This window comes from Coloeus monedula (genome assembly GCF_965178545.1).
Source record: "Coloeus monedula genome assembly, chromosome: 18".
NCBI classification, from domain to species: domain Eukaryota; kingdom Metazoa; phylum Chordata; class Aves; order Passeriformes; family Corvidae; genus Coloeus; species Coloeus monedula.
The window spans coordinates 9,647,097-9,663,702 of NC_138798.1; the positions used below are offsets into that span (position 1 = coordinate 9,647,097).

Here is a 16,606-nt window from a genome sequence, read left to right on the forward strand (position 1 = left end):
CTGGAAGGAGTGGTTCTAGTGATACTCAGGTCAGAGAGGTATGTCCTTATATCTGAAGGCTGCATTTAATTCCTACACATTAAAAGTAACTCTGTAGGCAAAAAAGGAATATTTATCAGTCTCTAATATTGCAGTGTAATAAAGACTTTATTTTCAGACTCTGTGTGCGGTTCAGAGTTCATTATCAAAAAAATATTTTCTGCAAAAGCTCATAATCAGTGTTTCCTGCAGTTACCAGGTCTTCTGTTTTATTTGTCAGCTGGCAGAGGTTCAGAGATGAAGGTGAAAACTGACAGTGCTAAAGTCCAACAAATGCCCCTCTCACCAAGAAATGTTATTGAACTTATTTAAAGAAATGTGCAAATACTTTTGAATCTTTTTCCAGAAGTCCAGTCTACTAAAGCAGAGTAATCTAGGTCTGTTTTAAAATGATCTTTGCTTCCATAAACAATGTATCCCCAAGTAGGGGGAATATCCAGGAAGTTACTCCATTTCTCTGAAGTAGCACATCCATGTACACTATTTATCATGATGTGATGACACTTGACTAGTCCCATGTCATTCTGATTGTCACTGTTTTTGCCTTTCTGCAACTCCATTATTGCTATAAGATTTAAAAGCTTTTGGTGGTTTGTCAAGATTTTCTGGGGGCACTGATTACTCCACCCTTCCAAGAGGAAGGATCTCATACTGTTCAGTATCCCACTGATTCAGACTTTAAATCAGCTTCTAACCTAATGTTAAGCAAGATGGTAGTCAGGAACCAATTATTTTAAGGCCCCATGAAGGAAGGATTTACTATGCCTTATCTTTCTCAGCTGTAGTTCCTGGCATTAGTTCAGCTACTGCAGTGTCTCAGACCAGTGTAATCTTCGATACTTCTCGTTATCTCATTATTTTTTTCTTTTGCTGTGGCAAACCAATCTCTGTTCTCTTTATCCTCTTCTAAAGCATATAATAACAGAATAAAAAAACTGCCCATCTCCCAGGCTGGTGTAACTTTGCCAGTACTGCTGTAGGATATAATGAAACTTTCAGCCGCCACATCACTGTTAATAAAATGGAGACAGCAGTTTAAAAAGGTCTGACAAGAATTTATTAATTTATGGTTCAGAACAAATGTGTCTGACAGTGGAATGACGAGATTGCCATATTCTGTACGGAGTTTTTCTAGAAATCTTCTTTCCACTGTGTTGACAGGACTTGCAGTATAGAAGTTCGGGAGTGGGTGTCAGTTCACAGACTCACCCAATTACAAGGATGGCTGCATGCCTAGATGAGATGAAGGTTCAGACTTTCTTGCTACTGTTCCTGTTTCTGTATGTTCAATCTTGCTGACAAACTAATCCAGCTGTCTGACACCTGGCACAGGAGGGTGACACTAGGTGTTACCTTCCTGTATTAAGCGGGCTAGGAAGTTTTATTACCCAAAAGAAAAGGAAAAAAGAAACCTCAAGAAGCTATTTCAAGCTAAAAGCTGGACGGAAAGAAGCTAGTCAAGCTGAGCCTTCTGTGCTTTTTTTTCTGTCCATGCTGAAGGCTGAGAAAAGCCTCCTTCAAAGTAAAAAGAACCTCTATACAACTGGGGGGAAATGGCAGTTGTGTGGTTACTTTAAAAACGCTGCTTTCTTGCAGGTGCGCAGGTACTGACTGTAAGTGCATTTTGTGCAGAACACTTGCAAATGGGTAGATATTAACTGTGAATGGCATTTTGTGCGGAACACTTACTTTTAAAACCTTTAAATACTTCTATGTGTATAAGAAAGACATATAAAATCTCTCAAGTACTTTCCCCAAGCCTTAATTTCCTCATCCACTGGCAAAAAAAAAGAAAAAAAAATTAGAGTTTTCTAATCTTCACTTGAGTTGTCAAATTCCTCCCAGTCTGATACGCTCATAACTTCTGATGGAAAGTCAAGATGATGCTTCATTCGGTCTGCGTGCCATTCTGAGAGCCACTTCTCTGTTTCCATTAAAATAGCCCTGGGCAATGTGAGGACACAGGCAGCCATCCCAGAAATATCATCCTCCAGCTGGGGTCCTTCCTCCCAACAGTCTCTCTCTGCATCATAAATGTGGACATAGTCCATGCGGATTCCTCTGTTGTGGGATCTGCCTCCCAAGACATAAATCCTGTTGTCTAAGACCGCGATGCCTGGCTCTCCATGTCCTGCAGGAAGTGGACATACATTTGTCCACTGATCAGTGCTTGGCTTATAGCAGGCAACCTGAAAAACAGAAAAGAAAAGAGAAAAGCCAAAACTGAACTTGTATCCTAGTGACAGAGCCTGGCCATAAGGTAAACTATTTAGGAAGGAATATCATCAGTCTTTTGACAGTGTGTTGATCATGGAGAGAGCATATGAGTGTGTAATAGAAGTACAGTGCTCAGCAGAAAGTCGTGCATAGTTGCCACATAGCTTTGAAATCACAAATACTGACCCTGCTGCTGGAGTAACAGCTGTATGTCATTCCAAAAATGTACACAAAAGTGAAAGAGAGGGGAACACGTACTAATATAAGCCCAGACATAATGCACCTGTTTGCATTAGAGAGAAAATGCTGGAACATACAAATATGACAAATCTGCTAAGCTGCCTCTGTGCCATGTGTTGGAGAGTTTTAGATTACATTGGGTACCTACTTGGCTAACTGCTTTCATTTGTAGGCACCTTCTTTCATCATTCAGATATGCTCTTCAGCTAGATTTAGTTCTGCCATCTCCACTGGCTCTATAAAAAGTTACTTTTTGTGCCTTCTTTTTAAGTCTCTAGCAGTTCTAGAAGCTGGAATACGGTTCAAGAGAATTCCCTCTGGACATCTCTTACCATCAGATACTGTACATTTAAATTGCATTAAACAACTGCCATCCAACATATCCTTAACAGCTCTGCCCTGCAATTACACATTGGTAATTCAAAAATTCTCCACTTAGAAAAAATGCATGTGAGAAGACAGCATAAAATAAATTTAACTGATGTGCTACTTATTGGGCATGTGCATGCCAATGAAGTTATCCATCAAAGATGTTTTCAAATTGATAAGAATTCCAAGTGCTAGAGCTTTAATGCTTTGTGGGTGAGACAAAGTGTTGAAGACAGACAACAGTAAATAAATCATTGCAAGTTCTGCAGGTGAGTGAGGGAGAGCTGGTGCAGCAGCCATTGCTGAGCAGTTTTACTTGCATACTTAGTAGGAGAAAGACATTACATCTAAGTGCCAGCAGCCATAAGAAACCAAGAAAAGACAGGTGTGACATGGTCTCACCTGGTGAACATCCCTCCTGTAGCCAGAATCATTGTTGCTTCCCCCGATGACGTAGAGCTTTCCCAGCAGTGCAGCCATCCCATGCCACGCCCGTCTCACTGGGCCATCTGCTAGAACGTCCCAGCGGTCAGTCCTTGGGTCATAGCACTGTAGTTCCTTCAAATAGTCTTCTCCTCTCCTCCCACAGGTGATGTACATCTTCCCATCCAGCGCTGCTCCCGCATGGGCGTACACCTGCATCACCACACAAAGGGGAAAGCAAGAGCTCTGGATTGATGTATTTCTCCCAGTTTTGAAGCAGGGAATAGACATGAAGGGAGTGATATTCTTCATGAATTATGCAGAGATCAAAATCTGAAAGGATTTTCTTATGGACCATTCTAAGATATTATAATTGTGAATTTCTGAATGAAACACACTAGAATTTCTAAAACTTCCAGAACTGCAGTGTTCTCTGTCTTTATTGTTCCTTGGTTAGAAGATCATTCATACTATACTTAACTCCCTAATCTACTTGGAAGCCTTTTGATTGGTGATTTTTCTTATACAAGCAGTGTTATCAGGAATGCAAGTTATTCTACTCACTAGCACTCAATTCAGGCTTTTTATATTTTCAGCACTGACACACATTTATTATTTGTTTTGTTAATAGTTTAAAGGATTAACACAATAAAGGTGCAGACAAAACCAACAAGAAACAGGAAAAATAAGCATTTAACTGGAAAATGTAATTTATATATATTATTTTATTTTATTGTTATTCATTTATTCCATATACAGAGTTTACTGTTTTCCATCTGAATATTAGCAAATTTAAAGTTACACCTGAGAAAAACAACTAACAAGATTAAATCAGGAATTGGGGAACTGTGGTAGTGTGTGTGGCTAATGCACTCCTTACCTCCTTCTTCAGAGGTGTCACATATTCCCAAGTGTTCGTTTTAGGGTCATACCTCTCCACTTCCCTCAGGTCTTCATGGTAATCTCGGCCTGCGACGGCATAAATATAGTTGTCCACGACACAAACACTGAGGTCAGCATGCTCTTGCTGCAGGGACTGGATCTGGAACCATCTGTTGTGTCGTGGGTCATACCTTGTAAAAGAATGGGATCAAAGAAAGTTATTCTTACAGCCACAGAACCACTGCTTGGAATACCAGACAGCTCCACGGATGTGGGTTACTGCACTGTCTTTAGCTGAGATTGAGCTCATCTGTAAATGATGTGAAATTTGGCCTTGTCAGCATTTTATTATTAGCAAAGTTGTTTTATTCTATTTATAGAAGATCAATTTTAGCTGACATAATCATGCTATAAAAGCTTAGGTTTTCCATTATCTTGTACACTGCTGTCAGGTTACATATCACAATCTCTGTTTGCTCAAAGCCATTCTACAAGCTAACACATTCTAAAAATAGCACAAAGACTGAATCTGGATCTTCAAGAACACAAGAAGAGCATAAATATGTGGTGGGTTCTTTGATTCTTACCCCCAAATATCTACTGCTCAAAGTGAATCTCATTATTCACTTTCATATCAAACTATCTCTCTCATCTGGAAATTTTAGTTACAGAGAAAACTGGTTGAGAATTGAAACCATGCATGCCAGAAAATAAGAGCAACTCAGCTAAGACTTGTAAAAATGAGCACAATATAAAGGCAAAAGGGTTTATATCTGTTTTTGCAATGTAATGGGCATGAAAGTCTAAACCTGATCCTTCTTACTGCTCTTTTCCCTGTCACACAGTAATATAAAAGGACTCTGGAATGCTGCTATCATGCATACATTTTTGAAAACCTAATGGTAATAGCATTTTATTTAAAATCCTCTTGTATTGGGACAAAAACTACACATAAAAGGCTTCCAGAAAATGCTAGTTAGAGAACATCTAGACAACCTAGAGTTCCAGGCTCATTACTGCTTCCCACACTTTTAATACTTCCCTCCTCCAACAAGGCAGAAAGTAGCACGAGTAATACTCTTGAATGAGTAGCTGTTTCTACACTGTCAGTCTTGGTTTTGTCTCATAAGCACTGCTGGGAGCTTCCTGTTACTATGAAGCTCATTCTTGTGTTTTCTTTCAGCGAGGCTCCTGCTCAGTTCCTAATCTTTTGGCTGGCAAGTGTACTGACTGTCTACTGGCTTACTGACTCAGAATGGGCAACTGGGTGGCAATAAAATTAATAGGATTATCCTTATCTTACCTCCAACACCTTGACTCTGCTCGAAAACCACTTACATTGTTGTCTCCACCAATTAAATATACAAAATTATTGAGAACAGCAATCCCTTGGTTGGACATTCTGGGGGCTAGTGCAGCTGTAAAGTGCCTCCACTCCCCCAACAAGGGGTTCAGATACTTCGCTTGATCACTGAGGACAATGGATGGAGTAGAATGCATCCCTCCAAATCCCACTACACACTGGAACTCTGATCTCAGCTGTGTCTGGGAGCTCTGAAGCATTGGCTGAAGACATTCGTTCTTGTGGTACATTAATGCATCTGCAACTGTATCTTTTAAAGGACATGGACTTAATTTGTCATGAAGCCTTTGCAGGATCTGGGGTTCCATCAGAGGAAAACGGACTGCCTCAAGTAGCTTAAGGGGCTCCATCAGGGAGACCTGATCTGTCTCCAGTTCCTCTGGAGAATAATGATAAAAAAGTGCTCCATCATAAACTTCAAACTCATAGTTAACCTCCAAACGGTTGCTGCTGAGAAGGGAGTAGACCTTCTGCAGGGGTAGCTGTCGGTACACTTGTGTCCTTGAGAAAGCTGTAAAGTTCTTCAAAATGTAGGAGTCCAGCTGCTCACTCAAATGCCTCAAGTCATAGTGGTCAGCTAGTCTGTACACATCAAGGATGTTCTCTTCATCTACCCAGGACATGAGGAAATCACAACAGAACTTAATGACTTCTGGAATCTGCAAGAGAGAGATATTTTTCATTTCAGATACCATGTGCCCCACACTTGAGAGACAGGGGACTGAAGCCTGGGATGATGGTAAGGAAACTGTCTACAAAATGGCTGCTCTCCTCACAGTCTGATCACCACAGTCACTTGTGTCCTATTCACCTTTCTCCAGAGAAAAAGAACTCAGCGTGGGTATATAGATGAATATAATACAGCTCTTCTAACCACACTGCACTACAAGACTGAGTTTGGCTTCAGGTGCAGCAGCAATGTGTCTTCCAAGACACATGGGACACTGGGCAGCCAGGCTGTCTGCTCTGCAGTCTGCCTGGGAGCAGTCAGGAAAACGGAAGGCACGGAGGACATGGTGATGACAGTCACTCTGTGTTTGTTCTTTCAGAGCACTACAGACATTCTATATCAAAGATTGTATCTGTAACAAATATATCACTCAAGAGCACAGGAAGCCATTGGAAAAGAAAATTAATATTTAGTATTGTCTTCTGAATACAATTTGAAGTCTTATATGGCAGGAGGAACTACTGGCAAACAAAGAACTAGCTGCTGTCCAGGAGCCCCTCTGCTAACAAAGCAGTGCTAAGTGTGCAAAAACCAACCAAAACTCATAAAGTTTAAGATTTAGTACCAAAGTACCAAAGCCTTGTGCAGCAGTTAGCTGCAGGGGAAATTAGAGAAAAAAAACTTGTCTTAAAAGCACATGAACCCTGCACTTAGTGCAAACCATAGTGGCAGGATTTCCTGTAGTGACGGGGTCAGGAGAGGCCATGTGCCTGTGGACTCACTTGGGGAAGACCTTGAGCAGCACAACAATTTCTGAGCAGCAAACCCTGCTCTTCACCACAGGCCAGAGATATTTCTGTTTCAGGGAAGCTTTCATAAGCAGATCAGTGAACGTGAATGCTATATAAAATACTCCTCTAGATGAAATGGTTAATGTTTTTAAGTAATGAAACCACTGGCACAAATGAGATGTACAAATATCCATTCATTGTTCCTACCCTTCCACAGTTAGTTCCAATGGATACAGCATCCCAGAAATCCTTCATATCATACCCATGCTCCTGCTCACCTCTTAACCCTCCCTCTAACCAGTTATCCATGTTTTCTGTTTCTTTCATCATTGCTTTTGCTTCTTGTTTCTTTTTTGTCACATCTCCCAGTACCTCACCTGAAGTTGACAGGCTGCAGCTAAGGTTTCCTGTACACTGTTCACACTGAGTTCAAGCTCAGAAGTGTAAATGAAGTTCAGGATTTTACACATTGCATTGTAGGAGATGCCATGAATATGAACTTCTTCTTGTTCCATCTCTCTCAATCCTCCTGCAAACATTCCTCTGCAAAACAGACAATGGCAAATGCTATGGTAGATTTGCATTGAAGCTATTTTCAGTTTGCTCATCTTATGCTGTCCTAAGAACATAAAAAATATTCAGAAAGATAAAAACCTAGCTAGACATTTTTATGTGATTACCTCTTCTCTAAGTTAAGAGTACAGGCCTTTAGGACCTAAGTAACTCTTCACTGTGCAGGAAATCAGTAGGGGCAACCTAGATGGTACAGTTTACAGGTGAAGTACTTAAATACAGACCCAGTATACATGGATGGTCAATGGTCAAAGGCAGATACTCTGGGTGTGGGGGAAGAGGAAACACAGAGGAACTTGGGACTGTTGGAATAGGGCAGTTCTTCCTTCAGTTAGAAGTTTGCCTGGATTGACTTGGGTGTTTGCTCTATGTAAACAAAGAAACTGCTAATCAAACTGACTGGGGAATGCCTGGTTTAATGGACAGCGAGTCGCCCTACAGCCATCTAACAGTGACCCACCTCCAGTGACTTTTTCTATATTATGAAATGATCACCACAACAGGCAAAGTCTTACAATGCTAAGGATATGTTAAAAGCCACTTAAAGTGCACTAAAGCAGAAGACACCAGTTCAGATAGTCTCTCCTCTTTATAAACCTCCAAGTACCACAGTGAATTTAGTGGAGGTAAGATCAGTGTGCAACAACAAGAGCTTTATCTCTGTAGAGAAATAACAGAGAGATGAATAAAGCCATAATCAGTATTTTGAAACATACTCAGCTCCATCTTATGGGTCTGATTTTAGATTCAGGAGGAGTATGCCCAGACAGAAGATTTGGATGTCACAGTTTTGAGTAACAGTCAGACACATGCTTGTTACTGAAGTGTACCTGAAGTAGTCACAGGACGCAGCCAGAAGGATGCGATGAGCCTCGATGGGTTTGTCTTCCACTACCAGAACTACATCGAAGAGGATGCTGCTGTCCCGGAGAGACACCAGGCCACTGAGCAGGGCCTGGGAGTGCTCTGCACTGCGGTAAGTGTTGCTGGTGCGCTGCTGGAGGGAGGGCTCCAGTTGAGCTTTGTGTGGCTGAGTCAGCTCCTGATCCTCCGCCATCCCAGGCAGAAATGCTCAGCCACCAGCTGTAGCAGAATGAAATCTGTGAGACAACAGAATCCACAAAGGTTTGTGCCTTTTGCTTTACAAATGGTCCTCTGACCTCCGCCTGTCACAGAAAATAAAGCAACTCTTCAGTCAATGCAGAGACAGTTTTATCCTGAACAAATTATTCAAAGTTATGATACTGAAAACAGACAGGTGGACATCAGCACACCAAAGTGGCAGAATAAGGTTTTCCGAAACCAGCTATTCTGACTCCTGGGTTTTCAGACCAGTATCAGAGTATGTGTCACATGGGTATTTTTTTATTCTTGGCAAGAGTTTCACTTCCCTACCCATTACCAAAACCCCTTGTTTCTTTTGCATTTCTGCATCATCTGCAACAAAAAACAGACCAATTTTTTGCCAAATTCCAAATTGCCTAATATTCTCAGGTAACTTTCTGCAATGTAAAGTGCACCTTCCATCTTTCCCTTAATATTTTACCACAGACTCAGAAAGCTCTCCTCTCTCCCTGTTTTCGCTTTTTCCGTTTTCTGTAGCTGAGCACATTTCCAACTGTAATTGTGCAAAATACTGTATGAAACTGCAGGTTTCAAAGTGAGTTTCTTTATTGTGGCAACTTCAAGCTAGCATGCAGAATTACTTTCCACTTCCCTGTGATTCCCTGCAGAGAGAAGGTATTTCCTCCAGAATGGGCACTGTCCAAGGCTATCCTGTACCTTTTTCTAGGGCTGCCACTGACACACTGGGAAGGTCCCCTATGTCACATTGGGAAACACCTGTAAAAAGCTATCTGGAAGTGATTGTGTTTTATGTCTATGGTTAAGCAATCAAAATCTCATGAGTCCTCTTCTACCATCCTGTAATTTACCCTTTCCATTGTCTTTGAAGAATGCCAGAAGTTGTAGCAGTCAGAGCTTATAGACTCTATCCAGTTGCCAGAGTGCATTAAAAAAACAGCCCACATTAGCAAAAGGAAGTAAGTGAGCTGATATGGCTGCTAACACATTCATAAGATCCTCTCTTCTGTGGCCTGGGAAATAGCTTAGTGGCACAAGGGGTAGTCACAAGGGGTTAGCAGCAGTAAGGGAAGCAAAAGGAGAACAAACTCAGCAAATCCAAAAAACCAGTGAAGAAATGGAACCATTGTTTAATTGTGCCAGCCATAGACAGTGAGTGCAGCACTGGAAATCTCTCCGAGTACTGCAGGTATTCTGTGTATGGGCAGCGAGGATGGAGCTACCCACATGACACCAAGAAATATGAAAATGTTTATTGTTCTGCCTGAGGAAGTTAGCCTACACTGTGCAAAACAAAAGGAAGGTGGTGTTGCATGGTGAATGGGATGGAAAAAGCCCTGAGAAAGTGTATTAATGTTTGTCTGCTCTTTGCCAGCAAAACCAAGACAGCAGCTCAGAAGAGGAGCTCTGACAAGACAGCCTTCTGGGGAGCACTCAGGTCGATTATAGAGGGAAAACTATCCATCATCAGCTGAAGAGATGAGTAATGGGTTATTTTTCATGAAAGGTTGATGCTTTTCCTAGAAATCAAATGAAAGCAGACAAAACATTACTGTATCATTGCATTTGCTCCTGGGGAATACTAAGAGAGATGGATTGAGGCAAGGGAAATAATATAGTAAGAAAGGCAAATGAAACAGTGAGTGTTACATGATGTTGATCACAATTTTCCTTCACTAAAAGGAAATAAATGCAGCAAAACTAAAGTCGGGTGACATATAGTCCAAATGAGGAAGTGATTAGCTCTGTTAATGTGGTTTAATGTGGTTAAAGCTCCACACAGGTTACATCTTTTCCTCAGCGAGCTGTATCAAAGGAAATCTCTATGGAAGTAAAATCACTGTATCAAAAAGCAGAAGTAAGAGCAACAAATTAACTATTTTCTGAATCCAAAGACATTTCATGAGTAAGGGAAACAGCATGACCCTTGATACAATCTTATAGTGTATCACATAGTGCAGTCATTGGTGGAAGAGAGGCCAAGGCGAGATAAGTGAGAGATAATAAAACTACACAGGTAACTGAAGCCCTGTAACAAGTGTTAGCAAAGAAATGTATTGTAGGAGAAGCAGGTTACAGAGAGAGAGATACATGCAGGGTAGAGTGGAAAACCCATATAATCATGCAAGCCTTTATTAATTTAATTTAAATTAATGTGACTGTAGATAGTTACTGTTCAGAATACATTCTGTATCCAAGTAATCTTAAAAAGTAACAGAAAGGGGATGAAGCTTTCAGTAGGTAAAGCCCCAGAAGGGATCTGATCTTACAAATGTGGTAACTGGAACCAGGAAGATTAAATGGTATTATGAAAGAGAGTAAATAAAAATAAATTAAAAGGATAAATCATTCAGTGATTCTGTAGCCAGTATAAGCATTAGTATCTGAACAGCTCTCAGTGACAAGTGGGGGCTGTCTCGTAGATCTGCAGGGAGTTTATCTCACAGTTAGAGTAGAAACAGACTTGAATTATGCCACAACTATTATCAGGATCTTAACAAACCAGCTCTTCTGTGACCACCCAGTGTGGTCAAAAAGAGATGCTGGGAGTGCAGCTGAACCATCTGTGAACCACAGCTGATTTTTGGCTAGTTAACAGCTGAACCTACAGATACTTTGCTATGCTCTGCTTTCTGAATTCCAGCAGTCCTGACCTCTTGTTCTCAACTTTTGCCCCTGGGTTGTACCTCAGCTGTCACTGGTGAGCTGGAGTGTCCCTCAGGGTGGTCATTCATGCATGTACATCATTCTAATGAATGGCTCCCAGCCAATAAAATTAAAGGTGAACATTTGTGGTATTAGTCTATAAAGTCTAACTGACTTATGTGGTTAAGTCTTCCTTGAGCCAAAAGCCAAGAAAAGCCTCTTAACTCCTGCCTAGGTAGTTTTAGGAGGTGGTAGAAAAGAGGTGTAAGACCAAGAAGGGTAGAGGACCACTGAGTGGCTGTGGGGGATGTGGTCAGCTGAGTGTGCTCAGCTTTGTGACAGCTGCACCAGGAACAGCTGGGGTCGGGTGGGCAGGAAGGTCCAAAGAGTGGCTGCTGAGGCAGGGTTAGTGGGGTTGTGTTGTGGGCTCCTCTGAAAGAAAAGTGGGATGGATTTGGCATTTGAGTTTTCTGGACTAAATACAGTGTGTTTGGTAAGCTAATTGATCATTTTGTGTATTTCTTTGGGTATTGTTCTAAATGCTGATTGCAAAATCGCTGAGGAGGGATTATGCTATTAGCACAGCACCCTGCTTCTCAAACTGTGTAGTCTAACTGACCTGTGTGCTTTTAGCCTTTGTTGCTGTCTAAAAATCTTTTCTGTTAATTCTTTATTAAAAAAAAACCAATCAACCCAGAGCTGCCTAAGTGTAGTGTATGCAGGACAGTCCTAGATGGAGAGAGAGAACAGGTTTGTTCCCTCTGTCCTGAGCTTCTCTACTGTCAGCTTCTTGCTTGTAGGATGTTCCTGAGGCTTCTGCTTTCTTAGTTCTGTTACTGTGAAAACAGCTCTGTGACTGAGACAAGTTCTTAGAAATTTGAGTACTATGTTTTCTTTCCCTTCTCTTCTTGAGCAAGTTTATCAGTACTGGTCAGCTGTTAGCAGTGGGCTTCAGTGGCTGAGTACTACAGAACTAACCCTGCAGGTGGAAAACATGAGGTGGAAAAGATGAGGAATTCTTTGAGTTCACTGGGCTTCTTTAACAGTACCAACGATAAAAGTATTGTCTCATGTGCTGTGTGATTGTCTTGTATTCAAATTCCACTTCTACAACATCTACAGATTACTGGTGTGAAAAAAAGCAGAAGTCTTAGGCTTCTGATTATTCAACTGAAAGAACTCATTAACTACCCATGAAAAGAGACATGGTAATTTTTTAAAACAAAATCCCCTCTCTGATCAACAACAGAATACTTGCTTTCACAATACAAGTATGTGGCTTATGACTGAGGAAGTTGGCACTGAGACAGGAGGAATTTAGGGAATGGACTGTAGTTTGATCAGTGGCAAAATGGTGAGAAAGTGGTATGCTGGTTTGCTCTTGTGCTCACTGAAAATCCTTATCCTCTTAAGAACACAAGGTCTAGGAATGGAGTAGCTCAACTACAAGCGGAGGAGAAGGGAAAAGTTAAAGGCATGGCAAAATAGATGTGGCAGAGGAGAATGCAGTGTCTGTCCTAACTGCATTTTTCAACAGAGATCAATTGTTAACACCATGGTGTTCCTGTGTTGCCATTACAGCTAACTCAGCCTTTATTTTCTGGTGAGGGATGCTGTGCTTTAACACGGTATAGATCATGTACAGTGCTGAAGTCTATTGTTGGTGTTGTGTGGTATGATACACACCTAGCCCAATATTCACCCCTTGTATGACCAGCATCCAGGTCAGAGAGATGCTCCTAATGTGTGGTGCATGTGTGGGTTTGGGGGTGTTTTTTCGTAAAGTTGTGCTGACAGCCTTGATTCTCTACTGTAGAGAAATGGCTGGATGCAGGAAGGATTAACAAAGTTAGTTTCTATGGAAACTCAGACATTTTTGTATCCAAGAGCTCGTGGCTGTCAGTTACATCACTACAAAGAGGTGTTTTACGCAGATAGTGATATTTTCTTGTGCATCAGCTGTGCCCAAAATAAACTAGAGCTTGCTGGTGTCGGGTATCCAAATCTGTTTAGCTTGCTGCCATATGGACAGGTGGCTTGAGCTTGATGAGGGTCCCATGCTTTCTTAGAAGTGTGGAATAATTTAGACTGGAAAGAAACTCGGGAGGTCTCTAGTCCAATCTGTGCTTGAAGCAGGGAAACCTTCAAAACCAGGTCAGGATGTGGAGAGCCTTGTCTAATAAAGTGCAAAATCTCCATCCTTGTCAGTAGTCAGAAAACTGATTGTTTAATCACCAGATTTGTCTTCTTCTTTAGCTGTCTGAATTTTTTTCCTGCAATTTGTGACCCTTGCCTCTCATCCCTGGCACTGTGTACCACAAAGGAGAGTTTGGCTCTACATTGTCCTGTGCCCATTAGGCAGCTTAAAAAATGTCAACTGGCTCTGCCCTTATTCTTTTTTTCCCTGCACTGAACAAATCCAGTGTTCCTGCCTTGCATGTGCTTGTATCTTCTTGTAAGTGCTCCTGCCCTGTATGCTTCCTCCACCGAATCCTCAGAGAGCTCAAAACTGGGCACAGTATTCCAATTTTTTCGGATTATGAGTCCTGAATAGAGTGGGAAATAATAATTTCACATGACCTACTGGCTGTGCTCTTGCTAACATAGCCCAGCATGAACCTGGACCCTACTGGAGGAATCATATTCAACTTGCTGCTCATCAGGGTCTCTTCTTCCAAAGCTGCCTTGCAGCCAGGCTTGTCTCCAACCTGCTCTGGTATATGGAGTTACTCTTACCCAGCATGACTTTGCTTTGCTGTTGAAAATGATACAGTTCCTCTTGGTCCACTCTTACAGCTTGCTGTCCTCTTTCTTGCAGGCCATAATCATCATAGCTTTTCCCTGACACAGAACAACCAGTGTGGTGTGCTGGTTGTGATCCAAATACATTAGGGCCTTAAAAGTCTTAGTGCATTGGAGGAATTTTAAAATCTGTGCCCTAAGGCTTCCCACAACTTCATCTCTCCCTAGGGAGTAACAAGGATTAGGATTTAAACCAGGCTTCCGCGGCGGAGGCCCTGGACAAGACAAAATCCAGGACCAGAGCAAAATGCCAGTCATGCTGAGTCTCGGGGGTTGCAGATGCCAGCAGGCAGAACCTGGCTATGTACCAGAATTTTAACAGGGCAGAGGGCACACAAACAAACAGATCAACTAAGTCAGGGAGTGTGCAGAAAGGGGAGGCAGCTGGGTGCCTGCCAAAATAGTTGGGAAAACAAACGTGATGCCACAAACACTGTAAAATGAAAAGCAAAACTATTGTTCATTCCAACTGGAGTGCAAATACTGGAATAATTCACCAACTATGTGATAATTTGTAATGGGCACTTGCTACATAGAAGACAATTGAGTTCATGTTATGTGTAGACAAGACTTAAGCCAATTTCATGCTTTATCAAGGAAAAGGGAAGAGGGGTGAAGGGAAGGCAGAAGCTTTTACAGTAATTCTTCTTTCAGAATCCCTCTAAGCATTCACAACTGTGCTAAAATAAATATTCTAAAATACTCCATTTTAGGGACCTTCTACAAATACAAGAAACAACCCAAACAACTCCTTCTGACTGAGGTCCCCACAAAAAGAAAGGAGGATATCTAGTATTATATAATATCTCAGCATTATTTTTGAACACTCAAACGATGATGTGCTTTTGCCTGGTCTGTACACACAGTGTTCCCTTACGTCACTAATGGAAATATGCAGAAACATACTCTGAATTGACTTTCTGAGCCATTTTCAGTTTCTAGCATTAGTAGTATACTTGAAGTGTGGGAGGAAACCAAAAGGCGTGGCTTGGGAAACAGCTTTTGCAAACTGTGCCGTCTCACAAATGTTGACATTCATTTCTTTCAGCAAACATCTGGGGGGGTTTTGCTTCCCACCCTCCCCCAAAGCTATTACAAGCTATTTCTAAGACATATCCAGAATAAAACACGTCCTTTAAAATATATATGACAAAACCACCATGAAATACATCAATATTTAAATAAATGGATATTTAAAAATATTTTCCTCCTGTGAATAGCAGTATAACCTAAAGAGTATGAGCTTTCTAATTTGGGTGTTTTTTCTGTAACAGATTTACAACTTACCCATGTTCATAGAATTGTAATGTTTTCTGTTGTGCAATTTTTGTGTAATTTATAAGTTAGCAAATATGCTCAAAGAATTTTGAGAAACTCAGGTAGCTGCCAAGACTTGAACCTGATTTGTTGAATGCTTAAATCACATCATGACTTTTAAAGTATTCTAAAAAACAAGGAAGAAAAAAATTAGGAAGTAATTATTTCTACGCCAAATACAACACTTAAATGACCTGGAAGAGAGCAAGGGCCTCTTCCAGCACGTTCCAGCTCCAGCTTCTCATCAACATGAATTTTTTCATGTTATTCACTACATTAATTTTGTTCTGGCAGGCATCTGTGGGGTTCTAACTCATAACTTAGACATTTTCCAGGAACACAGAATGAGCAGTTTTCTCTGCAGGGGAAGGTGACCTGGAATTGCACACCACTAGAAGAGTCAGCCTGGCTCTAGACCAACACTGTGACGAAGAGGTGAAAGCCAGGTCAAGCACAGTTATGCTTTTACTTTCTGTTGCCGGGTTGACGCTGCCTTTGCAGGTCCTGAGACCCGCTATGGTCCCACCTGCTGCCCCCCTCCCGTGCCGGCAGCCCAGGCGCAGCAGCCCAGGTAGCCCTGCACAGGTACGCGGGGCCGGCCTCGACCTGCCGGGCGTCCTCAGCGACTTCGGGCAGGCGCCGGGGCTGGGGCTGCCCCCGCACCTGCCACAGCCCCCGGCACCTGCTCTGGCCGCGGCACCTCCCTCCCGTTATCCCCCAGTGCCCCCCGGACATCCCTGCGGCGAGCAGGGGGCAGCAGGACACGGCCTCGGCCTGAGGGGTCGGACTGGGACACGCTCACACGGGCGGACCCGGGGCTCCCCCTACCCCCCCCCGGGGAACCGTAGCGCTGGTGCCGGCAGGGGAGCACCGGGCGGCCCGGCCGGGGCCCGCATTCCCTCACCCCCGCCGCAGCACCTACCGAGAGCGGCGGCGGCGCCTCCGCCTTCATGTGCGACCCGGAACCCACCGGGCGAGGGAGGGGCGGCGGCGTCCGGAACCGGGGCGGGCGGCGTGGGCGGCCCCAGCACCGCCCGGGCAGGTACCGCGGCCGTGCCCGGTGAGTGCCGGGCCGGTCACCGCCGGGGGGGAACCCGGGGCTGTCCGGGCCGGTACAGGGCACGCCCGGGCCGCCACCGACGAGTAGCGCTCCTGGGCCGGACTACATTTCCCAGTGAGCCTCACGCCGAG

At 42.8% G+C, this 16,606-nt stretch overlaps 1 protein-coding gene across 3 annotated transcripts; it reads right to left on the minus strand.

Moving 5' to 3' along the window:
* Positions 1–610: 610 nt before the first annotated feature.
* On the minus strand, positions 611–16,553 carry KLHL22 (kelch like family member 22). 3 transcript variants are annotated; one of them, XM_082293777.1, is made up of 7 exons: positions 16,338–16,553; positions 8,398–8,650; positions 7,372–7,537; positions 5,474–6,192; positions 4,169–4,361; positions 3,268–3,501; positions 611–2,228 (listed from the first exon to the last, which is right to left on the minus strand). In XM_082293777.1, the coding sequence occupies exons 2-7, from the start codon at positions 8,622–8,624 to the stop codon at positions 1,851–1,853; spliced, it is 1,917 nt and encodes a 638-aa protein (XP_082149903.1). In that variant the 5' UTR covers positions 8,625–8,650; positions 16,338–16,553; the 3' UTR covers positions 611–1,850. The 3 variants fall into 3 exon arrangements, with proteins under 3 accessions (XP_082149903.1, XP_082149904.1, XP_082149902.1); XM_082293778.1 differs by having other exon boundaries at positions 8,398–8,667; XM_082293776.1 differs by having other exon boundaries at positions 8,398–8,733.
* Positions 16,554–16,606: the final 53 nt, after the last annotated feature.

Bases quoted from the DNA above. Each gene is read 5' to 3' on its own strand.
- KLHL22 (XM_082293777.1), bottom strand. From the start codon at position 8,624: ATGGCGGAGGATCAGGAGCTGACTCAGCCACACAAAGCTCAACTGGAG. The intron at 7,538-8,397 runs GTACACTTCAGT...TCTGTTTTGCAG, and splicing joins GCGTCCTGTGACTACTTCAG to AGGAATGTTTGCAGGAGGAT. The intron at 2,229-3,267 runs GTGAGACCATGT...TCTGTTTTTCAG, and splicing joins ACAGGAGGGATGTTCACCAG to GTTGCCTGCTATAAGCCAAG.